This window comes from Podarcis cretensis, assembly GCF_951804945.1.
Source record: "Podarcis cretensis genome assembly, chromosome: 13".
In the NCBI taxonomy this organism is placed as follows: Eukaryota; Metazoa; Chordata; class Lepidosauria; order Squamata; family Lacertidae; genus Podarcis; species Podarcis cretensis.
The window spans coordinates 27,420,678-27,445,710 of record NC_137182.1 but is presented as its reverse complement, the minus strand read 5'-3'; the positions used below and the strand labels follow the sequence as shown (position 1 = coordinate 27,445,710).

General features: G+C 46.0%; 1 protein-coding gene across 3 annotated transcripts in view; it reads left to right on the top strand.

The window, feature by feature from the left end:
• The window catches only part of RARA (retinoic acid receptor alpha), a 193,194-nt gene extending 177,464 nt beyond the window's left edge, over positions 1 to 15,730 (top strand). For all 3 annotated transcript variants that reach the window (XM_079948811.1, XM_079948810.1, XM_079948812.1), the window contains 5 exons: positions 3,262 to 3,422; positions 9,075 to 9,251; positions 10,757 to 10,961; positions 13,597 to 13,755; positions 14,632 to 15,730. In XM_079948811.1, the coding sequence (XP_079804937.1) occupies positions 3,262 to 3,422; positions 9,075 to 9,251; positions 10,757 to 10,961; positions 13,597 to 13,755; positions 14,632 to 14,846 (917 nt within the window). In that variant the 3' untranslated portion in view covers positions 14,847 to 15,730. The remainder of the gene's footprint in view (positions 1 to 3,261; positions 3,423 to 9,074; positions 9,252 to 10,756; positions 10,962 to 13,596; positions 13,756 to 14,631) is intronic.
• Positions 15,731 to 25,033: the final 9,303 nt, after the last annotated feature.

Here is a 25,033-nt window from a genome sequence, read left to right as displayed (position 1 = left end):
GTGGGGTGGGGCAGGCATTATTCTGGCCTAGTCCCGGCCTTGCTCTCCACTCATTTTTGCTGAGTAGCAATATATAATCCTGGAGTCCCTTTTTAATGACCACAGTCCACCTGTCGGCCCTGAAGATGTTCTAAGCGAGAGAAAGATGACTTTGCTGACCAAATAATAGCCAGCGGGAGGACGACTCTTGTTGAATTCAGGTACAGAGCTAAGGCAGGGCGGGAACCAATGTCTTCCTGAGATGTAGAGCCACTCTTTTTTTCCAGGGAGGAAGGGAATTCAAGTACAAACCAAACTGAAATGTTTGTTAGGGAGCGGGCGCAGAAAATGAGGAACGCGGGGGCACCTTTCCCAAATCTGCTTTTAAGATGCGCCAACAACACACACACACACACACACACACACACACTTCTCCTTGTGCCAGCTGCTTCCCCCCCCCAGCCCCTATGTGATGATGGATGCAGTATTTCCCCCCCCCGCCCCAACTGCTTGTCTGGACTGCGCTTTATTGAATTTGCCAAGCAGACATGACTGATTTCCGAATTATCCCCCTCCCTCCCGCCCCCACCTCCTCCCTCAGGCAAGGCGGTGAAATGTACCAGCCCACTGTGAGCGAAAGACTCATCTGGCGTTACCACCGCCTCACGATTTGTATTTATTTTATTAATTTATAGATATAAGTGTGTGTATGTTTTTAAGGAAAAATTAAACCCCAAAAGGCTACACACCAACCATGCATTCCCACATGACTTCCTCCAGGAATTATCCTACTTTGGAGTCCTGTGCAAGGATATAATACCACAAGAGAGACCAAAAAAAAAAAAACATACACAAAGCTTTGTGCTTTCCTCGATAAATCCCTTCCACGCAGAGGCAACACCACAAATCTGATGCATGTGGCCACGTCTTGTTTAGCAGCCCCTGGGTCTTAGTTCTGTAATTTGCGAACAGTTTTTTGTTCTATGTAGGTTAATTAAATTAGTTAAGAGGCTCTGGTTTGACTTTCTTTTGTCTGCTTGAATTTCTAGCCCCTTCTCATGTTTAGGGTTCCTGGCAGGTTAGAGAGAGAGAAAGCTGCTCACGGGAAGACATGTAGGAAACAACCCATTTCAGATACCTTGGCACAACATAACAAATGTTTAGAGCTCCGCTCCCTTTGCTAGCTTTCTCACCCGCCCCCCAATGTGCCAATAAACAGCTTGTGCAGAGAAGGTTGTGAACACTTCCTTAAGAGATTTGGGCGTTGGCGAGTTTCCAGTGGAAGAGAATTCCACTCTTAGTTTGCTGAGTGGATGGTCCTCATGAGGACGACGCCCCTGGTAGGTCTTAGGGAGCACTAATGTAGGGGAGGAAGACATTTCAGGAACTAATGGCTGAAAGTGGAGCAGGTCAAGCAAGGCACAGGTTAGGATGGCAGGCTAGCTTAGGTCTGGACGGTTGCCTGTTCTCCTTTCCCTTGATGGGGTTGCACTCCCCCTGAAGGAAAATGCTTGCAATCTCATGTTCACTTGGACCCTTCTTTTCTGTTGGGTTGATAGATTTTTGTGTACGCATGTGCAGGGCCTTCTCAGTGGTGATTCTCAAGCTCTGGAATATGTGCCTCCAGAACAGGCACCTCAAACTGTTTGCTTCTTGACATTTCAGCTGCTGGTTAAAGTTTCATTGATCATGACGAAGGCTCTTTCTTAACGGTGGCTGGTCATTTTTATACTAAGCACGTCTCTCTCTTTTCGCTTTGTTCTTTGATAACTATTTCTAAGCATCTCTGTGATTTTTTTTGGAAATGACTTTTAAAAACTGTGATGATTGAATGTGATCTCAGGTGCTGCTTTTTTTGGCACCAAGGGGAAAAAGGTATAGAAGTGCTGAACTAAACAACTGAGATTGGAAGTAAGAATATAATGGTTAAATATTTCTGGGAGCAAAGAAAACCACACTTAGCTGGATAAATGCATGGTTTCTGTTGCTTCGGCTGCCAGTCACTGAGCTCTGGAAAGGACACACATGCATGTGGGTATGAGGGCCCACACACATGCTCCTTTGCACATACTGCATGCACACACATCCGTCATGAGGCCAGGTTGTGTTTTCCTAGCTTCCCAGGGGCATGAAAAGCTGATTTGGTGAATGAATACATTCTGTTTGCATTCCAGGACTGACTAAGGTAGGATTGGGAACGGCTCCAGTTTACTATAGGGGCAGGTAGGGGAGGTGTCTCCCTCCTCTCCTGCAACACATAGTTGCGAACCAGTGTTAGAAACTCAGCTATATAAGCTAGGTGCCGAATGCCTCTTTAAACCAGGGTTACAGTCACCAAAACGGAATGTCTAGTTGCCTTTTTGTGGTCCAGACAGCTCAAAAGTCGTATTTTTCAATACAGCTTTTTGGTTCCTGAAATCCCATTCTGATTGTGCAGATAAAAGATCATGGGTAGAATTCTACAGGATGTGTTCAGCTAGTGTGTTAAAACAGTCAAGATCCAAGGATCCCCAGGCATGCACCTCCAGATGGTGGAGGCGTCAGGCACCTTCACTTGGTCGCAGCAAGTGGCCGATGGCCAGGTGCCAAATGCACCTGGCAAATTCCGAACGCTGTTGTGATCACTTTCTTGGGACTTCAGGAGCTATTCGATCTGCAGGCCTGCTTTCAGTTTGCACGCTCACTCTCCAGCGTAACACACAGTGGCCTGGATTGGGAAGGCTGATCTGTCCGTGGAGCTAGGGCAGGGCGGACAGCCAGTAGAAGGATGCTGAGAGACGACAATCAGCGGAGGCATTTTTGTTGTATTTGTGTGGCTTTGTTTCTTGGATGCCTTCCTTGCAGAGGTGGTGGGAGCACCCTTCATTTGTAGGAGGCCCCAGGTTCAATGGCCATCTGTCTTGGATGCTTTAGTTGAGATTCCTGCATTGCCATGGGTTGAGGGGCCCTTCCAGCTCTTTGATTCAATCCCTGGCACCTGCAGGTAGGGCTGGGAATACCCCCTGCCTGCCTTAAATCCTTGAGGTTGTGTTGACAGTAACAGAGCTTGATGGACCAGTGGTGTGACTCAGTATCAGACATCTCATTTGGGTTCCATTTAAGTGCATTTCTTTTTCTTTTTCCATTTATCGTTGTTGTTGTTGTTGTTGTTATATAACGAATCACAAATAATGGCCATGGCCAAATATGAGGAAGGGTGGGTTGGTTCTCCCTTTAGGGCTCTCTCGGAAAGCGCCGGTCCTCACTTTTGCGATCCTCTTCTTTGTTTGCCTTCCTCTCCAGCCGTCCGGAACGACAGGAACAAGAAGAAGAAAGACGCCCCCAAGCAGGAATGTTCAGAGAGCTACATCATCACACCTGAGGTGGAGGACCTCATAGAGAAAGTGCGCAAAGCCCACCAGGAGACCTTCCCTGCCCTCTGCCAGCTGGGCAAGTACACCACGGTGAGTGGCAACCCAAGAGAGGCAGTGGGAGGGAAGTGGGAGCTGGAAGTGTTGATTGGTGCAGTTGGCGGGAAGGTGGGAACCATAGGCAGTCAGCTGGAGTGGGGAACCCCAGCTGGGGCTGTGATACCACCCAGTGTGGCGCTTGAACCCATGATCCTGAGATTAAGTGTCTTGTGCTCTACTTGTGCTGGACAACTCCCTGAAATTCCTCTACAAAAACAAAACAAGCCATAACTCTGCAACCTTGATCAGTTTTGCTAGTTGAGCACCTTGGTCCTTGCTGGTTTGCTTTTCCTTTTTTATATATATAAAGATTTTTATTAAGTTTTAGAAAAAAACAACAAGCATGAGAAAGAAAAACAAAAATACAAAATTAGAAAATTATAAAATACATAAGAAAAAAGAAAAATAGTTTCAAAAAAGAAAAGAAAAAACACATTTTAAGAAAAAAGAAGAAAAAACACAAAAATCCCTCTTTTTACTTCTCATCTTTGATTCACTTATTTTCTTGACTTCCTCACATCTACCTTTTTTGTATCCCTGTTAAAAATTAGTTCAGCAAATTCATATCCAATTTATTAGTCTAATTATCCATCCCATCTTATTTTTAACCTCGTTGCTAGAACCCCTTCAGTTCATTTCAATGGCATTAACATTCAAAAATTTTACAATATTTCTGTAAATAAATTTTAAATTTCTTCCAATCTTCTTCCACCGACTCTTCTCCCTGGTCTCGGATTCTGCCAGTCATTTCCGCCATCTCCATATATTCTATTACTTGCATCTGCCATTCTTCCAGAGTGGGTAGATCTTGTGTCTTCCAATGCTTTGCAATGAGTATTCTTGCTGCTGTTGTTGCGTACATAAAAAAAGTTCTATCCTTCTTTAACACCAATTGGCCGACTATGCCCAGGAGAAAGGCCTCTGGTTTCTTAGGGAAAGTGTACTTGAGTACCTTTTTTAGTTCATTATATATCATCTCCCAGAAAGCCTTGATCCTTGGGCACGTCCACCAAAGGTGAAAGAATGTACCTTCTGTTTCTTTACATTTCCAACATTTGTTATCGGGCAAATGATATATTTTTGCTAGCTTGACTGGGGTCATGTACCACCTATACATCATTTTCATAATGTTCTCTCTTAGGGCATTACATGCCGTAAATTTAATCCCGGTGGTCCACAACTTCTCCCAGTCAGCAAACATAATGTTATAACCTATATCTTGTGCCCATTTTATCATAGCAGATTTTACCGTTTCTTCCTCAGTGTTCCATTTCAACAGCAAATTATACATTCTTGATAATATCTTAGCATTGGGTTCTAACAATTCTGTCTCTAACTTTGATTTTTCCACCTGGAAACCCACTTTTTTATCCTGGTTATAGGCCTCTCTTATTTGAAAATAATGTAGCCAGTCTCGCACCTTATCTTTAAGCTTCTCATAACTCTGCAATTTCAATTTGTCACCTTCCTGTTCCAAAATTTCCCAGTATTTTGGCCATTTAGTCTCCATATTGAGTTTTTTCAAAGCTTTCGCTTCCATAGGTGAGAGCCACCTTGGGGTTTTACTTTCCAAAAAGTCTTTATATCTCGACCATACATTAAACAATGCTTTCCTGACAATATGGTTTTTAAAAGCCTTGTGTACTTTAACCTTGCCATACCACAAATATGCATGCCACCCAAATACATTGTCATAACCTTCAAGATCTAGGATGTCTGTGTTCTCAAGAAGTAGCCATTCCTTCAACTAGCAAAAGGCTGCTGATTCATAATAAAGTTTCAAGTCTGGCAGGGCAAATCCCCCTCTATCTTTAGCATCCGTAAGTATCTTAAATTTTATTCTGGGCTTTTTGCCTTGCCAGACAAATCTAGAAATATCTCTTTGCCACCTCTTGAAACAATCCATCTTGTCAATAATTTGCAAAGATTGAAACAAAAACAGCATTCTTGGCAATACATTCATCTTGATAACAGCAATACGACCTAGCAAGGAAAGCTTCAAGTTTGTCCAAAGTCCCAGATCTTTTTTCACTTCTGACCAGCATTTTTCATAATTGTCTTTAAATAAATTAACATTCTTAGAAGTCATATTCACCCCCAGGTATTTTACCTTCTTTACCAATGTTAAATCTGTCTCCTTCTGAAACCTTTCTCTCTCAATCGGAGTCAATTTTTTTTCCAAAACCTTAGTTTTTGTCTTGTTTAACTTAAATCCTGCCACTTGACCAAAATCCTGGATTAGTTCTAATGCCCTCTTAGTGCTAGCTATTGGCTCCGCTGGTTTGCTTTTCCAACTCCACCTGGTACGCAGGCTGAGACCCTACCTGCCCGTGGACTGTCTCGCCAGAGTGGTGCATGCTCTAATTATCTCCCGCTTGGATTACTGCAATGCGCTGTATGTGGGGCTACCTTTGAAGGTGACCCAGAAACTACAACTAATCCAGGGGGCGGCCGTCGAGACCACATAACACCGGTCTTGAAAGACCTACATTGGCTCCCAGTACGTTTCCGAGCACAATTCAAAGTGCTGGTGTTGGCTTCCGGGTTAGCGCGATCTGGTTAATGGCGGATTCCCTCCGAGCTCCGGAGGGAATCGGCTCCACTGGAGAAGGGTTCTACCGTGACGGCGACGCGGGGACCTTCAGAAACCGCAGGCGCGGAAGCCTGCGGACTTGGTGACTCGGCGGGCACCTAAAGCGCCCCCCCGACCCACGAAGAGCCTTTTTAAAGGCTGCGGAGAGGGTACGGGGAGCGGCGTGGTGCTGTGAGTGGACCGCTACTGCAGTGGAGCGAAGCCGCGAGCCATGGCCGGAGACCGCTGACTTTCTTCCCTGAAATTTGGACTTTAATTAATCCGTGAGTAGAATGGAATTTGGACTTTAAAATTTCTATCCTTGAATTCGGTACGATCGGGGGATGTGCTAAAGGGAAGTCCGCACCCCCCTGCTAGCAAGGATCGGAGAACTAAGGTGGAGAGTTTTTTCTTTTTGGTGTCTTTTAAAAGATAATATCTTCATGAATTTGACACAAGAAGATTTGTGCTGGAGAGTAAGACTGGAATTTTAGAAGTTTTTGTCTAAACCCCCCCAGACCCAGGAGTGTCCTGTATGTGAGCTGGAGAAAAAGGAACAAGGAGTTTGACAGCTGTCAAAGGAGCTGTCAAACGGGCAGTGAAAGTTAAAAATCTTATTATTTAACACCTTTCTGGACTGTTATATTTGAATCAAAATGGTTGGGAACAAAGCAGTGAAATAACAAAGTAACGGACTGTTGGGAAAAGACTATTAAGTAACCAGAATCCCCCTAGGGGAAACATTGAAACACTACAATGGCTGCAGATGGAAAATTACAGGCAGAAATAGAAAGAATGTTTTATCTTGTGGGAAAGTTGCAGGAGCAGACTACAACTTACAACCTTGAACTCTAAAATAATTGACTCTGCTGAATGCACAATGGACTTGACCGGGAAAAAATCTGCAGCTGAATTAGAAGAGATAACTTCGGAACAGGAGGAGAGGGAACAAGGGCCAGTACAGATGGAGAGTACCAACCACAAGCCTACATTGTTAAAATACAAAGAAGAAGACCTTTGGATTACAAACTTGCGAGAGATGCGAAAGAGGAGGGAGGAAGCCCCTGGAACACTTGGAATATTTGAATTTAAAAGAAATAAGAAATATGATTGGGGCTTCCTCTTTGAGCATGGATTGGCTGACCTTTCGCAGCAGCTGGTGTCAAGTACTTTGGATGGAAGAAAATCTGATGAAACTGAGCTAGAACTCCTTCGAGACCTGAGGACCAACAAAGAGGGCTACCAACAAAATCGGCAGAGAGAGACTGACAGAGATTTAAAGGCCTCAGATGTGAGGAATCCAGGCTAAAGACCGTTTTTGTGGACATGGGGACATTGGGAAGGGACAGAAACCGGGGCGGGGGGGGGGAAAGAATTTTTAAAAATATGTTTATGACCTTTGTGTTTGATTATTATGACCTATTTTTAAGATAAAAGGGAAATTCGTGGAAGGAACTCGAGTCGACCTTAGAAAAGGATTTAACGTTTATAAGGAAATTGGATAAGTAAAATTTGGCCAAGTAATAAGAATTAAGTATTTCTTTAAATATATATATATATATAATAATAATATGTAAAGGATGAGAGATATGAACTTGCTGAGCTAATTTAATTGAATTAGGATGTATGAAGGGGAGGTGGGGGGAGGTCAAGAACTGGGGTTAGGAAAGTAAGGATATGAAATTTTACATGTGTTGTCTTTGTCCGTGTGTGTGTGTCTGTGTTTATAAAATGTGAAAACCCAATAAAAATTTTATAAAAACAAACAAACAAACAAAGTGCTGGTGTTGACCTTTAAAGCCCTAAACGGCCTCGGCCCAGTATACCTGAAGGAGCATCTCCACCCCCATCGTTCTGCCTCATTGCGAGAAGCAAAGCTACAGGGAACCAGGCAGAGGGCCTTCTCGGTAGTGGCACCCGCCCTGTGGAACGCCCTCCCATCAGATGTCAAAGCGATAAACAACTACCTGACATTCAGAAGACATCTTAAGGCAGCCCTGTTCAGGGAAGTTTTTAATGTGTGATATTTTAGTGTATTTTTGGTTCCTGTGGAAGCCGCCCAGAGTGGCTGGGGAAACCCAGCCAGATGGGCGGGGTACAAATAATTTATTATTATTATTATTATTATTATTATTATTATTATTATTATTATTATTATTATTATTCCATTGCTTTCCCTCTGAAACTGCCTTTTGCAGAGTCCAGACTAATTGTCCGTTCATTCCACATAGAGCAGCTCTTCAGAATCTGAGGCAGAGAAAAGGTCTTTCCACATCACTTCCTTTGTGGTCCTTTTAACCAGGGATGGAATCTGAGATATTTGCAATGGCCCTTCCGCTAGCTGGACTATGCAGCCCCATTCTCCTTGCTCCTGAGCTTCCCCTGGGCCCTTGCCACATTACTTAGGCTCCTCTATCCAGCCACAAGGTCAAGGAACCTGCTTGTGTTGTTTTATAAATACATCCCGTCTTTTAGTTACAGTGCCTACGCAAGGCAGCTTCCAGGACTGCTCAGGTGAAAGCTGAGTCTCTCAAGAGGAGCTGCTTAGTTAGGCCAGCAGTTCAGAAAGATGGCGAGACACAAGTCCCAGCCCGATATGTGCAGATGTGGCACTCATGAAATGTTCGATCGCATTTTTAACAGCGGTCCGTAGTTGGAAGATGTTACTTTTAAAGATAGTCCCCAAAATGACAGAGAGACACAAAAATATAATAAATTCTTCTCCTCACCTGTGCCTGGATTTTATGTTTTCATGCATTGTTGTCACTGTTTAGAGGTGTTTATTCTGTATATGTTACATTGGAATACTACTTGTTTCTTAAAATAAAAAGTTTTTTAAAGAAAAAAAAATGTAAAACGTGATCAAGTCATGTACTTCACGGTAAGGCAAGGTGGCCAGACATTGTAGCCAGAGAATCTATTTCTTCTTAATCTTCCAATTCAATTGGGGTGGGGGTGGGCTGGAATCCACCCACCCCTTTTTGTCCCCATCTCAAATGCATTCAGCTCTCCCTCTTTTCCTCTCCATCTTTTTCATGCTGACTTTCTGGTCTCTTCTCCTCCCTGCTCCACAGAACAACAGTTCGGATCAGCGGGTCTCTCTCGACATCGACCTGTGGGACAAGTTCAGTGAGTTGTCCACAAAGTGTATCATCAAGACAGTCGAATTCGCCAAGCAGTTGCCAGGCTTCACCACACTCACCATCGCTGACCAGATCACGCTCCTGAAAGCCGCCTGTCTAGACATCCTGGTGAGTCCCACCCCTCCTTCCAACAGGGGCTAGTCATTGGAATCCTTGAACCTATAGGGCAGACATCTTCAGCCTCCTCAGAACCAAAGACCATGCGTTGAGGAACCCTTTTCTTTTTATCATTATGTTGGCCGTGCTGCCATTGCTATCCACCCTAGATCATTCCATGGTCCAGTAGTGAATCCCCAACGCATTAGTGCAATGTCTCCCAAAGTTGGGTCTTCAACTGTTGCTGGACTACAACTCCCATCACCCCTAGCTTAGCAGGACCAGTGGTCAGGGATGATGGGAATTGTAGTCCAAAAACAGCTAGAGACCCAAGTTAGGGAAACCCTGGACTAGTTGAAGCATCTATGCTATAGGGGGTAGAGGAGCCTGAGTACATGAGAATTGTGGAGTTGGAAGGACTCTCAAGGGTCATTTAGTTCAACTGCTGCAATGTAGGAATCACAGCTGAAGAATCCTTGGCGGGTAAGCTATCCAGCCACTGCTTTAAAACCCCTCTGTAAGGAGAGTCCACAATCCATTCCACTCTTGGAACAGCTCTCACCGGCAAAAAGGTTTTTCCTAAAGTATAGCCAGAACCTCCTTTCTTGTACAGTCGTACCTTGGATCCTGAACAACTTGGTACTCAGATGTTTTGGCTCCCAAACACCACAAACCCGGAAGTGAGTGTTCCGGTTTGCGAACATTCTTTGGAACCTGAACGTTTGATGGGGCTTCTGTGGCTTCTGATTGGCTGCAGGAGTTTCCTGCAGCCAATCGGAAGCCACACTTTGGTTTCTGAACATTCTGAAAGTCAAACAGACTTCTGGAACGGATTCCATTTGACTTCTGAGATATGATTGTACAGTGGTACCTTGGGTTAAGAGCTTAATTTGTTCTGGAGGTCCAATCTTAACCTGAAACTGTTCTTAACTTGAGGTACCACTTTAGCTAATGGGGCCTCCCACTGCTGTCGCCACGCAATTTCTGTTCTCATCCTGAAGCAAAGTTCTTAACCCAAGGTACTACTTCCGGGTTAGCGGAGTCTGTAACTTGAAGCGTCTGTAACCCGAGGTACCACTGTAGTTTGAATTGATTGGTTTGGTTCCTCCTACCCTCTGAAGCAGCAGAAAACAAGCTTGCTCCATACTGTGGTTCTCATCTCTTAAAAAAAGCACACAAATGAACCCGTATCCACCACCTCATAGTAACCAATTACAGTGGTACCTCGGGTTACATATGCTTCAGGTTACATACGCTTCAGGTTACAGACTTCAGTAACCCAGAAATAGTGCTTCAGGTTAAGAACTTTGCTTCAGGATGAGAACAGAAATCGTGCTCTGGCGGCGCGGCAGCAGCAGGAGGCCCCATTAACTAAAGTGGTGCTTCAGGATAAGAACGGACCTCCGGAACGAATTAAGTACGTAACCAGAGGTACCACTGTAACAGCATTGCGGAATGTGGAAGGCATTGGGAGCCTCTGTGTGATGTATGCCTCTCTCCCGCATGCTCCTTCCTAGATCCTACGGATATGCACGCGCTACACCCCAGAGCAGGACACCATGACGTTCTCGGACGGCCTGACGCTCAACCGCACTCAGATGCACAACGCAGGGTTTGGGCCCCTCACAGACCTGGTCTTCGCCTTCGCCAACCAGCTGCTGCCACTCGAGATGGATGACGCCGAAACAGGGCTCCTCAGCGCTATCTGCCTCATATGCGGGGGTAAGCACCATTACTGGGACTGAGAGCAGGACCGATGTCCTCCATTCTCAGGGTTTGGTCAGTGGATGCATATAGTCATAATCATAGCTCTGCACTGTGTATGTACAAGAAGAATAATAATTTGGATTTGATATCCCGCTTTATCACTACCCGAAGGAGTCTCAAAGGGGCTAACATTCTCCTTTCCCTTCCTCCCCCACAACAAACACTCTGTGAGGTGAGTGGGGCTGAGAGACTTCAGAGAAGTGTGACTGGCCCAAGGTCACCCAGCAGCTGCATGTGGAGGAACGGGGAAGCGAACCCAGTTCACCAGATTACGAGTCTACCGCTCTTAACCACTACACCACACTGGCTCTCTCTGTATGTGTGTGTATTGTCCCTCAAACCCTGATAATCAGACAAAACTAAAGTTTTGCAAAACCACAGCTTCTTCACCTGGGCCCCTCCAGAATTCCTTCAGAAGACACATGGATTGTTAAACCACTCATGAGATTTGTAGCTTTACGGAGGAAATAATGGTCTCAGCAGCCTTAACAAACTACATTTCCTTAAAGTGGCATGATGTTACTTTAAACATTGAGTGCCGGTGGGGCCTGGGGAGGGAACAGGCCAGATTCTCCTAGAATTCAGATTTTAGGATTCTCCTTGCACTCAGAAGTGTTAAGTCCAGTTCCCCAGTGTCGTTTCTTAAGTTGGTTTTTGTTGTTTCCCTTGGGCGAGTGTTCCCAGAAGTGAATATTTGTAGTGATGGAAGCAGTCCAAAACTGTTTGCTTGAAATGAGAATCGCTTAAGGAAGACCTAATTAAAAAAGCCAGTTTATAAGGCCATTGGAATCCTGTAGCAAACATTTCCCTGAACCATTTCATCTAAATTTCTGTGACTTTATCTCCCATCTTCCTTTAAAGCAAAACAAAGTAACTCCTTGGTACATAGACCAAACGTGTCAAGAGTTTGGTCTCGTTCTCTCCCTGATAAGCTATTTATTCATGTGCAGGGATTTTTGTTGAATTTTATTTTGACAAGAGAGCACTCAAGTATGTAACTCCCTCATCATATTGCAGCCTGAAGTAGGGTTAAAAGACCACGAAATCATTTGCCATTTGCAGCTCCTGAATGTTAAAACTCTTAAACTTGAGACTCAGCCACGGGGATTTGAGTCTCCCAAGGCAAAATTATATTCACATGAACAAGGATGGTTGTAAGTCTGCCCTCCTCCACAGGGGGTCTATGAGTGATATTATGTTTATTTTAGAGCAAAGTATTTGGGTGCAACCCCCCCAAAAAAAGAATTAAATTATAGAAACCCAGTCGGTCCGAACCATTGTTACTTTCTGAAGATGCTGAGAATTGAGACCCCCTGTGCCTTTGCACCAAAATACTGTTTCCAAGGTTCCTCTGAAGCAAGGGGAGGGGAAAGGGCCATAACAGGATCACTTGTTGCAGTGAGATAGTTCTTGAGCCTTTCTTCACCCAATATTGTTCCTTTAGAAACATTTTTGTTGACTACGATCTGTGAATTATCGCAAACCCTTGCACGTCTTATATTTTGCCAGGGCTTTTTCAATAGGGGACATCCCTGTCCAACAGCACCATCTGGTGGCAGGAAGTTATTTTGGTGGGAGGCATGAAACTTTTTACTTACTTTTTTGAAAGCTTTTGATGAACAAGAGAAGATTTTTGCAAGGTTCAGCAGTGGGGAGGAGAGATGGTGTTGCCTTCATGCGCTATGAGGTTCAGAATATTTTCAAACACCAATGCTAATGACTGAAAGGTTAGAGGAAGCTTGCTCCCCACATTGGTGACAATGTTGTCGTGGAACCCACATGCACTGACTTTTACTGTGAAGGGAAGAGTGCGAAAACCACATGTGCAGTTGCGATCTGTAGCTTTTAAACATGCGCCAGTTGCACACCATGGCAATCTTGCTGTGTGCAGGCACTGGAAAGTCACAACTTTCGCTGGCAAAACAGATCTATGGTGCGATCATCACATGCAGCAAGCAACATGTGTGGTGGGTTTTTTGTGGGTGGTTGTGGGGGTTTTTTAGAAGTGATTTGGGTGTAGGAAACCCCATTGTGGCCCTCAAGTGTGAGATGTAACCCATACCCTAAGGCAAATTCATTTGTGGAGCCTGGGGCTTAGAACAAGAGAAGGACATTGAAAACAAAGGAAAATCGTGGTCTCAAAACGCAGCAGCATGTGTGAATTCTGTATTTGCATGATTCCATCCGCTAGAAATTTTCTAGGCTTGTCTGGAACGCAGTGGTTCCCACCTGCTCACAAATGGTCTCGTGATCATGGGGTGTGTGCTTCTTTTCCACAGGTGTGAAAGAAGAAACTGCAGCTGTGTAACTTCTGCCTGTTGTGCATCTTTTAAAAATGCAAAGCAATTGGGAGGGGGAGGGAATAATACCTCTCATAGTCTCAGAAGTGATTTTGGCCATGGGTGTGGGTGTGTATCCATGTATTGTGATGCATGCATCAATAAATACAACACAAATTCCCTGTTAGGTTCATAGACAATGGCTCTTACTAGGCACATTTTTTTCTTATTTTTTGTATTCTGAGTGTTGGGCAGATGTATTTTTTGCCTGTTGTTTTTCTAAATGCCTGCCCTCCCCTCCCTCTGCCCAGATCGGCAAGACCTGGAGCAGCCGGACCGTGTGGACAAGTTGCAGGAGCCACTGCTGGAAGCCCTGAAAATCTACGTGAGGAAGAGGAGGCCTAGCAAGCCCCACATGTTCCCCAAGATGCTGATGAAGATCACGGACCTGAGAAGCATCAGCGCAAAGGGTGAGGGCAGGGCTCCGGGTTCTGCACAGGGAGTCTCTCTCTTCATTTTGAGATGCGCACTGGAGACTTGAAACGTGCCTAAAATGCCTAAAAACTCCCAAGCGTGAATGCAGCAGACAGGTATTCAAAAGCATCTGCTTGAGATTCCTTGCAGCTCCCTGACAAGAGTGTGTGACCTGGGGGCAAAGCTTGGATTTGTTGCCAAGGATCATCCCATTATTGAGCTGTCCAGTGCAGGGCGAGGAGGGGAGGCTCAGCAAAGAGGTGGTGTGAGTTATGTTCTCCCACCCACCCAGACATGGACTGGCTGGATGCAGAGGAGTGGGGGGGAGGCACCATCTGTGGGGGAGGTTCAGAACCAGGGGATTGGTGGTGGGGTGACTGTGAGTAGCCAGAGGGAGAAGAGGGGTCAGACTGGGAGGAGGAGATGTTGGAAGAAGAAGAGGCAACAGGGTTTAGTGAGCAGGAAGAGGCTGTGGCAGAGAGCAGGCTGGAGGCAGGCTGCTGAAGAAGCCAGGGCGTCTTCCCCTCCTGCAAGTACCCTCCTGCAAGTACTCCTCCCGAACCAGAAAAGGTATGAAGAGAGCAGAGAGCAAAGACAGGCAAGGGGTCAGAATCTCAGATTGCTTGGGAAGGGCCTGGGGGAGGGAGGAGTCTTAGAGAGCTGTGGGAAGATGGGGACCTTCGGTCCTCACAACTGCCTCCTTTGGGCAAGACCTACAGAGAAGAGTTTCTGTGCTCACTGGGCCTAGTCTGCTAAGCTGCCCTTTGAATAAAGAGTTAATTTCGCTGGCGCCTTGTGAGTTATTACTGACTTGGCACCTACCTCTGGCATTAAGTCACCTGTCTGCCTCGCTCTCCCCCCCCCCCCCGCAGGTGCCGAAAGAGTGATCACGCTGAAGATGGAGATCCCTGGATCGATGCCGCCGCTGATCCAGGAGATGCTGGAGAACTCGGAAGGCATGGACACTTTGGGGGCCTCGGCGGGAGCCCCGTCACGCATAGGAAGCCTCGCCCCCCCTCCGGGAAGCTGCAGCCCCAGCCTCTCCCCCAGTTCCAACAGAAGCAGTCCTGCCACGCATTCACCGTGACCGCAGCGACCACCGGGACAAGCTGCTTGACGCCCACCCTCCCGGCTGCCTGCTGCACACTTTGGTCTTTTTGCTCCCTGGGGCCTGCCTGGACAAAACGTCTGAGGAGCAGGGTTGGGGCAAGGTGGGGGGAGCCATGGGACAGCAGGCCGCTGCAAGTGGTCTCTCCTCCCTCCCCCTCCACAGCACTGCGTGGGCTGCAGTTGGGCCCGAGGGGGGTGGGCTTACACGTACTGTTCTATGCCAGCACGCTACCCTTCGTTCAACGGTTCCAGCAAAACAGGGTTCCACTTTTGCAATGAAGACCCCCCCTATTTGCGGAACATTCCCCCCCCCCTTGGAGAGGCACAGATCATCTGATCCAGGAAGATCTGGACTCTGCGGATAAAGATCAGCGAGCCAATCTGAAGGACAGAAGCTCAAAATCTAGGAGCGAGACTTTACATACATATATATATCTATATATATATATATTAAAAGAAAACCCAACTGATTACAGAAAAATTCACCTCCTATGTGGCACGCATCCCCTCCCCCCTCGACACACACACTCTCACCCTTGTCGTGCACACATTATACACCTTCACTAAGGAGTTGCCTGCTTCTTGTTGCAGTGAAAATGAAGTGGTGTTTTTTCTTTTCTTCCCGGTTGAGTTTGCATTTCAGATGTTTCAGGGGAAAGGGTGTAATGTTTTCTTGTTTTCTGTTTCCTGTTTTTTTATTTTATTGCTCCGTTTCCATCCTCGACTTGACCACCCAAAGTTAACCTTTCTCTCTTTACCCTGCCTTTCCCCACTCCTTGTCCACCCCCACCCCCCACATGCCTAAAAAAAAAAAACCGACACCAGCAAATAATTAAAAAAGAAAGAGAGAGAGAAGTAAAATTAGTTCTTCAGGGTTTTTCTTCTACACATAGAAAGGAGGAGGGAGAGAAGGATTCATTCATTTAAGAAAGAAGAAATATTATAAATATAAATATATATAAAATATATATAAATACATTTTAAAAGAAGACTTTGTAAAAGTTTGGAGGATTTCTAGGAGGAGGGTGTGGCAAGGGGGTGGGACACAGATTCTTCTACCGGCTGGGTCACAATTTTCTTTTAAAATGCCAATCCGTATTCTCTAGCCACAGTTGAGCACTTTTAAAATCAGTGTGAGATAAAAGGTACTTAACTTTGGCTGGGTTTGTGTTGTTTGGCTATGGGCTTCTTTCGATGGACAGAACGTGTCTTCAAGAAGGCACTGAAAAGATTTGTGGAGGGAGAACAAGACTGGGTTATGAATGCTGTGATAGAAGTTCTTTTGAGCAAAAGCCCTCCAGCTTTCTGAGGTAGGGGTGTCAAAAAAACCCAAACCCAGCATTGTGCACTGTTTCACGTTTTCACTAACCAAAAAGAACCACCCCAACAACAACCCCCCTTAAATCTTAAGACTCCCTTTTATAAGAATTGTCACAAAGCGTTTTGTGAGGGGAAATATCTCTCAGTTCCTTGGGCTCCTTTCACTTTGTTCTTTTCTGGGAAGACTAGTTTTTGCCTGCCCCCCTTTTTTTAAGGGCAGGAGGGATAAAAGCCAGTCGGGACTTTTAAAGAGCCAATTCTAGAGCCTTACACAATCCCAGTGAAAAGTGCGGGTCCTTTTCCATCTTCTTTACCCTTGTGCCATATCACAAACCACTTGCCATCACACCTGGGTAAAGGCAGGGTGGATGTTGGGCCGCTTTTCAAGAAGAGCAGTGCTAATTCTGCCATGCTATGCCCAGGGTTAGCTCCCATTGGACTCCGTGGGATTTACCTTTGAGTAGACACAGCATTGTACTGTAAGGCTGTTGTTCTATGTACCTGGAATCGAGCCCCATTGGGCTCAGTCACACTTATTTCTGAGTATAGGACAGCTATCTAAAAGAACAGATGACCTGCTGCTCAGAATTAAGTCCTACTGGGTTGAACTGGACTTGAACCCAGGTCACTGGGTACAGAATGGCAGCCCTCAGACCTTTGGGGTTTGTAGAACTAGTTACAAGCTGCTTTGGATCCTGGCCAAGAAGTTTAAGACGAATGGCATGGAAAACTCCCAATTTATCCATAGATTCAAAACACAAATCGCCACCACACTTAAGAGGAAAGAAAAATGTGACTGGCTCCATGTACTGGGGTAAGGATGAGGGATTTGGGTGGGGGAATGGAGAAGGGCCCACACACAAAATTATTATTGATTTTTGTGTCTTTGAATCTAGAAACAAAAACAAAATTAGGGTGAAGGTTGAAGCAAGAACACACCCACCCCAGTGCTCCTTCCTCAGCTCAAAGGACATGTGCTGCACACCTCTCAGATATGTATATAAAGCTGTTATTTCATATAAAAAAAGGATACCTGTGAGCTTAAATCCTCCCACAACTGCTGCATTTGGTTGGGGGGGAGCAGTGGTAAGTGTGTGAGAAAGAAACCGAATTATTTTGTTTATTTATTTATTTAAACAGATAGCTGTTTTCTGAAAGTGAATTAAGTAATGCTCAGCCAATGCTTAAATGGCCTTTTTTATAATAAAAAGTGGGGGGTTAGCCAAGGCCATCAAATTAATTATGGTTGTTCAGTAGAACCTCCATACACTGAACCAGCATATCTCTGAATGATAGCTGCCAGGGACAATTGACGTGGGTGTGTGTGGAAAGCTTCAGGCCTCGCTTACGAACTTTCAGAAGAATCTGTAAAAACAGAACACTGGACTAAATGCATCTTGATGTGAGCCCACAACACAAGTCTTGTTCCAGCCCTGCTACGGCCACATCTGGAATGCTGTGTGCGGTTCAGCTCAATTCAAGAAAGCTGTTGGCAAGACGGGAAAGGACAAAAGAGATAGAGAGGACAACAACAACAACAACAACAACTAAAGTATGCTAGGGAAGCTGGACCTCTCCAGGTTGTTGTTAGACACCAGGTAGACACCTGCTCCCATCTAACATGCTGAGGGTGCACGAGAACCGCCCTCCCCCCCCAGAAAGAAAAATTGTATGTTGCCTGACAAACAGAAGTTACTATTATGTAGACTTTGCAGTCTCAAGAAAACAGGCCTCTAGTCCTTCCATCTGTGTCTACGGAGGGAAAGGTGCTGATGGAGAAAACACCCTGACATCCACCCCACCCCCCCCCATGTGCAACTCTGCATGCAGCAGGAGATAGTAAGCAGAAGATTGCAGCATCTAACTCGGGAGTAAGTCCCATTGGGCTCCATGAGATTTGACTTCTGAGTAAGCACATCCTCAGATTACACTGTGATGCACAAACACACCCCAATGACTTGTCGGCTTCTAATGTATTGGAAGTTGATTACAAATCATTGCAATGTGATGAGTGTTGGGGCAAAGAGTATATTAATTTCAACCTCACGTGTGCATCAAAAAGGTCTAAATTGACTGCAATAGCTACTTTGATCACAGGAAGAGAGAAAAACCCACTCATGGACAATAATCTGCCCAATTTTATGCTTTTCATAATGAAGAATGCCAGCTCAACGTTGGGAACTCTTAGGGAAAGGGTGGAAAATAGCTAGTTTTAATTTGGAAGGCTGCGAAAATATAGTCTGGAGTACGTTAGCCAATAACTCAACACCATGTGGTGAAATTGAATGGCAAGGCAAAAATATAGGTATTCCGCGCACCATGCAACAACTGATTGACTTAAGGGATTTATATGCACAGTATGTATTCATCACCAGTAGCTTAGCTGGCTTTTTCAGAGGATTATTGTTTATTGATAGCTGGTTACAATAGTTAAGAATGGAGCCTCCACATCTAGTGATAGTATACCTCTGAAATTGCCAGGAGCAAATGGGACCCAAATCTCCCTTATGTCATTCTTGCAAACTTCCCAGACAAAGGCAGAATGGTGGAGTAAAATGACACTGTCCTCTTCTGAGCAAGGCAGTTCTTGTGTTCCAAAGAGATTCTGCCTGATGATGAAGTGTTCTGTGATACCCCAAAGCTTACACAGCCATTTCAGCCCGCCTAGATTGGTCTTTAAAAAAGAACTCCGGGATGATGGCTTTGGGACTAGTGTCACATGGCTATCCAAGGAAGCTGGAATTCAGATGCTAGGAGCCAAGTATTTGAAAAGCAACTCTTTTAAAAAATAGAAACTAAGCATGTTTGCCCTAGAGCAAAAGATGCTCAAGGGCATTCCCACTCCTCTCAGATATTTTAAAAAGCAATGGCTTGGGCAGAGCTTCCAGGTGAGAGGGGAGGCTAGATCTTGCACATCTTTGAAAATGGTTTAAAAAACCAGGTTTCAGCAGAGGCTAAAGAGCAGAACAAGTACCGTATTGGTTTGAATTTAGGTCTCATTCCCCCCCCCCCCCCAAATTCTGATCGTAAAAGTTAAAGTGTGGCTTAAATTCGCAACCTTACAAAAATTGGATTTTACGATATCGCTGCTGAAACAGACAGACAGGTATGAGTGCCTGTGGAATTTTAAGGGAGTGGCTTATATTCGGGTATTGTCTTTTTTCCCTCTCCCCCCGCCCTTGAATTTTAAAAGGTGTAGCTTATATTCAGGCCAATACAGTATAAATATTTTTGCTCCAGTACCACCTGAGTTCTGTGTCCCAGCCCCCTGGGAATTGCATTAGGTTCACCTGAGAATGCTGATGTCCCACTCTGCTTTACACACATCCAGCCCCAAATACTAGACACTGGGTCACTGCCAGCTGAGTTTTTAATTAAGCATTCATCCCAAATTGTTTGCACAAAGCTTGCAAGGAAGTTAGCCAGCTAGTTAACCAGCATGCAGATCACTTTGCGGGGAGGTTAGCCAATGCATCAAACAATTGTTGCTTTCCAGTGCATCTCGTTAAGGGAAGAAGCAGATTTCGCTGCAGGAGAGCACCAGATCATGTGTAAGTAAGTGTACAACACAACCTGAATCTGCCAGTATGTGATTGAATCCCACCCCAAAATAGATAACAGCCCGAAAGCATCCTGGCTAGTGTTCCTTGACACAACTCCTCACTGTTGCATTACAAACTGACTGACTGTGATCCTATGGAAGCTTTCCTCTGCAATGGCACCTATTTGCCTAAAGCAAATTCTGCCCCCAAGTGGAGCATTGAGCAAAGAAGGAAGAGCAGAGCAGTGATGGCTCAAGGCGAAGTGGACCTTTAAGAGCAACAGGTGGCTTGTCAGGTGAGGAAGAGGGAGGCCGATCGAGGCAGAGGAGCCTAAGCAAAAGGGCTGGATGGGACGAATCCAGTTAGAATGAGGCAAAAAGAAAAAGTGGGATGAGTAAGGGTGGAGCGTGGCTGATTATGCATTGCCAAGAAAGGAGGACACAAATTTGCATTAAATGATCTGTGAGTATTGTTATGTACAGATGTAATTTTTTGTAATAATTACTGTAAATAAGTCAGGGGTGGTAGAGCTGTGGCACTAGATCAGGCATGTCCAAAGTCTGTTTTGGGGGCCTAATCCGGCCTGCCCGTTGATTTAATCCGGCCCCTGTGGCAGTATATGTCCTGGGGTAAAATCCTAAAAGAATTGGGGATTAAATCCTTAAAAAAGCTAAACAACTTTGAGGTAAACAACAATTCTAAGAAAGCTCAACAACTTTGGGGTAAAATTGTAAAAAAAAGCTAAACAAATAAAGCTCAACAACTTTGGTCGGCCCTCACACATGTTCACTTCATCAAACCTGGCCCTCTCTGAAAAAAGTTTGGGCGCCCCTCTAGGTGCTGCTGGTCTCCAGCTTCCATCAGCCTTGACCAGCACAGACCACAATCGAGGATGAGGGTGGTTATCATGCGGCAACGGTATACAGAAGGCTACAGCTTCCTCACCCTTGGAAAGGCAGGCCGATACAACTCTGGCCATCACCGGGAAGACTGCAACCAGGTGGCCTGTTCGCCAGCTCAGTCTGCTGCCTAGGTACAAGTTGGTACAGCCCCTGCTCTCCCTTCTTAAGACTTCTTTGCCCTTTGAAATAGAGGACTTCTTCAAACAGATTTGCAAAGTAGGATACTCTGCCACTTCAGAGGTCTTCACCACTGGAGAGGAATGAAAAGCCTGTGGGGTGGAGGTTGTCTAGAAAGAGGGGACAGGCTGAGGATTGTGTTCACCTTGGAAAAGGTGAGGTGGTTCATGAAGTTATAGAGGACCAGAGCTGACACTGTTCACCCCGGCTAATAGGATCTGGCTGTAAGGACGCTGAGCAGATTGATCCCATTAGTAAGGAGAAGAGATCAAGAAGCCCTTCACAGCCTCGCTAGAAGGCAGCAGAAGAGCTCAGGGGCACTTTAAAGGACAAACACATTAACTTATGACCTGGATTTTCATAAACATCCTGAAAGGTGCAAAGCAATCTGCAAAAGTGGTGACTGGGATGCGATTTGAATCAAGGGCTTCCTCGGGATCAGCTATACTAGCTGGGAGTTGCAGGCCACAACATTTGGAAGACCAAATGATTGTGTTATAAATTTATGAATCCACTTTATTTTCAGGCAGTCTGTACTGGTCTAGCAATGCACAGCAAGCTCTTATACTGTCCACCATGACTGACAGCAGCTTTCCAATTTTTGGGAGGTGGGGGGCAGCATTCCCAGCCCTACCTAGAGATCCTGGGGATTGAACCCAGGATCTTTTGCCTGCAAAGCGGATGCTCTATCACTAAACTACAGCCCTCCCCACAGCTGAAAGTGCAGAGTCTTTTGACATTCTGCTACCACAATTCGTTTTTGGAGATGCTACTTGCGCCACTAAGCTTCCTTCTTGTTAGTCTTTCACACACTACTCGTTGGAAGTTAGTTGTGTGTTGTTGTTTTTTGAAGCAGACACGTGAAGTGCATTTAAGATACACTGCCATTTGACGCGGGTGGCGCTGTGGGTAAAAGCCTCAGCGCCTAGGGCTTGCCGATCGAAAGGTCGGCGGTTCGAATCCCCGCGGCGGGGTGCGCTCCCGCTGCTCGGTCCCAGCGCCTGCCAACCTCGCAGTTCGAAAGCACCTCCGGGTGCAAGTAGATAAATAGGGACCGCTTACCAGCGGGAAGGTAAACGGCGTTTCCGTGTGCTGCGCTGGCTCGCCATATGCAGCTTTGTCACGCTGGCCACGTGACCCGGAAGTGTCTCCGGACAGCGCTGGCCCCCGGCCTCTTGAGTGAGATGGGCGCACAACCCCAGAGTCTGTCAAGACTGGCCCGTATGGGCAGGGGTACCTTTACCTTTAATCACCCCTTACCAAGTAGTAGGGACGCAGGTGGCGCTGTGGGTTAAAGCCTCAGTGCCTAGGACTTGCCGATCGAAAGGTCGGCGGTTCGAATCCCTGCGGCGGGGTGCGCTCCCGCTGCTTGGTCCCAGCGCCTGCCAACCTAGCAGTTTGAAAGCACCTCCGGGTGCAAGTAGATAAATAGGGACCGCTTACCAGCGGGAAGGTAAACGGCGTTTCCGTGTGCGGCTCTGGCTCGCCAGAGCAGCGATGTCACGCTGGCCACGTGACCCGGAAGTGTCTCCGGACAGCGCTGGCCCCTGGCCTCTTGAGTGAGATGGGCGCACAACCCCAGAGTCTGTCAAGACTGGCCCGTATGGGCAGGGGTACCTTTACCTTTACCTTTACCTACCAAGTAGTAGGAAAGGCTTTCTTTGAGGCAGAAACTTTCAGTTCTGGCCACCAGGTGTCAGCAGAGGGCCAGCTGCAAACCATGCATTTGCAATGAGGGTCATAAAAGAGGGGTAATCACCACGTTTCCTATGAGGGAAGGGGAAAGTGTCAGTTGGGGTCGAAGGGACAAGATGCTCAGAGGCAATGAGGCTGAAAGAAGGATGAGGAGTAGGCAATAGACTGAGAAACAGATACCAGAAGGTAGTGCAAGTAAAAAACAAGACAGGACAACGAGGCAGGGAACTGGGATGACATGGTCTGATCAAAGGATGATGGCAGCATCAATTAAGAAACCTCAACATACACTTACAGCTCTTCTTATAGTCTTACGTTCAGAGCAATCAGGGATATGTGTTTAAGTAAATGGGATTGAGAGGTAAAAAGACAGGTCCTAGGACAGACCACTGAGGGAGCACGTAGGCCGAAAAGGAAAGAAGATTGGTCTGACACAAATCCATAAAGAAACTTATCACATCTCGGGTTGCAAAATCACCCCTAATTTCATCTGCAAATCACATTTTCTCTTGGGGTGTGTGCATGCTATACCACTAAAGCACATTCAAAATGCATCCCCCCTCCAGCCTTAAGGAATTATGGGCCCTGTTAGGGGTTTTCTGAGAATGGTAATGGGGGACGGGGGACGGGGACGGGGACTACGATGCCCAGAATTTGTGAGGGAAAGAATGTGCTTCAAATGTGCCTTGAAGGTATAGTCAGTGGTTTAGTGGTCTGGGGTTGTGGGTAGGTCGAAGATGCCTTGCTCCTTCCACAGAAAGGTCCTTATCTTCCACATCCTAGAACTGCCCAATCAGTGCAAAAGGGAAGCTTTTTAGCCACTGAGGCCTCTAAAGCGAGGCATTTAGCAAAACTGAAAACACACAGTGTTTCTGTTTTAAAAAAAACACACCAAAAAGACAGGGGCAAGTTCTGTTAAGTACAATGGAACTTCATGGTAAACACTCCTCAAGATTGCGACTAAACATCAGGAGAAACTGTCTGATTGTAAGAGTTGTCTGACAGTGAAAAGAACTGTTTTGGGAGGAGGTGGACTCTCCTTCCTTGGAGATTTTTAAGCAGAGACCAAATGGTCATCTATCATGGATGCTTTAGTTGAGATTCTTGCATTGCAGGGGGTTGGTCCCTTCCAACTCTACAATTCCACGATTCTATGAACCACGAAAGATGCAGTCCAGATCATTTGCCCGTCTATGTGCATGGAAAATAGATCTAGCTGAAAGGCACACATGGATACAGATAGCTGCAATACATCCCTGATTATTATTACTGTATTATAAGATTACCATATTATCTTATAGGATTGTATAATTTGAGAAGGGACGTGGCAGTGAGGGGCCGTGGCGATGACTTTCACGAAGGTACCCTGAGCTTCTGAATTTGCCAATAGACCCCTGTGTCTACACAAAGCCTCGAGGGCAAGAAAGAAGGGGTTAATCAGGAGAGGTGGAAGGAGAATGGGAAGAGGCTCCACATCCCTCCCTGTTTTTGTTTTTCTTTCTCTCCTCTTTTTTCCAGCCACCTCTGTGGCCAGGGTCCCATCCCATCCGCAGCAGGAAGCAGGTGATAACAAGTATTCTTGGCCCCAGGCCACCAGCCTCTCCCCCACCACACTAGAGTGGACGCCACTGCAAGCCCCTGGGCAGATCCCATCTGAGCAGAGCCCAAAGTGTAAGGAGAGAGAGAAAGAAGAGGAATTATTTCTTACTAGAGAAACAAAGCTGCTCCCTTTGCCGCTTGAGATTCAGAGCCACCCAACCTCTTGGTCTGCAAGCGCTCCAACTCACCCTTTCGCCTGCCGAAACAGTGAAACAAGCTACAAGATCCAAGGTTTATATCCAAGAGACTATGTCAACTTTGCAACCATTTGCAACGCATTCCGTTAATGGGTAGAAACAATCCACTTAACAGTCATAGGTGCCATATGAAGTTATCCTGCAACTAAAAAAGGGTCGTGGGTGGTGCTGTGGTCTAAACCGCTGAGCCTCTTGCGCCTGCCGACTGGAAGGTTGGTGGTTCGAATCCCCACAACAGTGGTGAGCTCCCATTGCTCTGTCCCTGCCAACCTAGCAGTTCGAAAGCACACCAGTGCAAGTAGATAAATAGCTACCATTGCGGTGGGAAGGTAAACGGCGTTTCCGTGCGCTCTGTTTTCCATCACGGTGTTCTGTTGTGCCAGAAGCAGTTTAGTCATGCTGGCCACACAACCCTGAAAGCTGTCTGTGGACAAACGCCGGCTCCCTTGGTCTGAAAGTGAGATGAGCGCTGTACCCCACAGTCACCTTTGACTGGAATTAACCGTCTCGGTGTCCTTTACTTTTACCTAGCTATCCTGCAACAGACAGCTCTTTCCCCTCATCAGTCAGCTAGGGCTTAATATTTGCAAGGACTCAGACATCCCAAGAGCAGGCCGTAAGACACTGCAGCCTCTGAGCAAGTGCAGCATGGCTCCCCATAGGGCTTTCTCCTCAGGTGCTGTCACTGCCTCCTTTTCGACACCTGATGAAAACATTTCTGTTTCAGTTGGG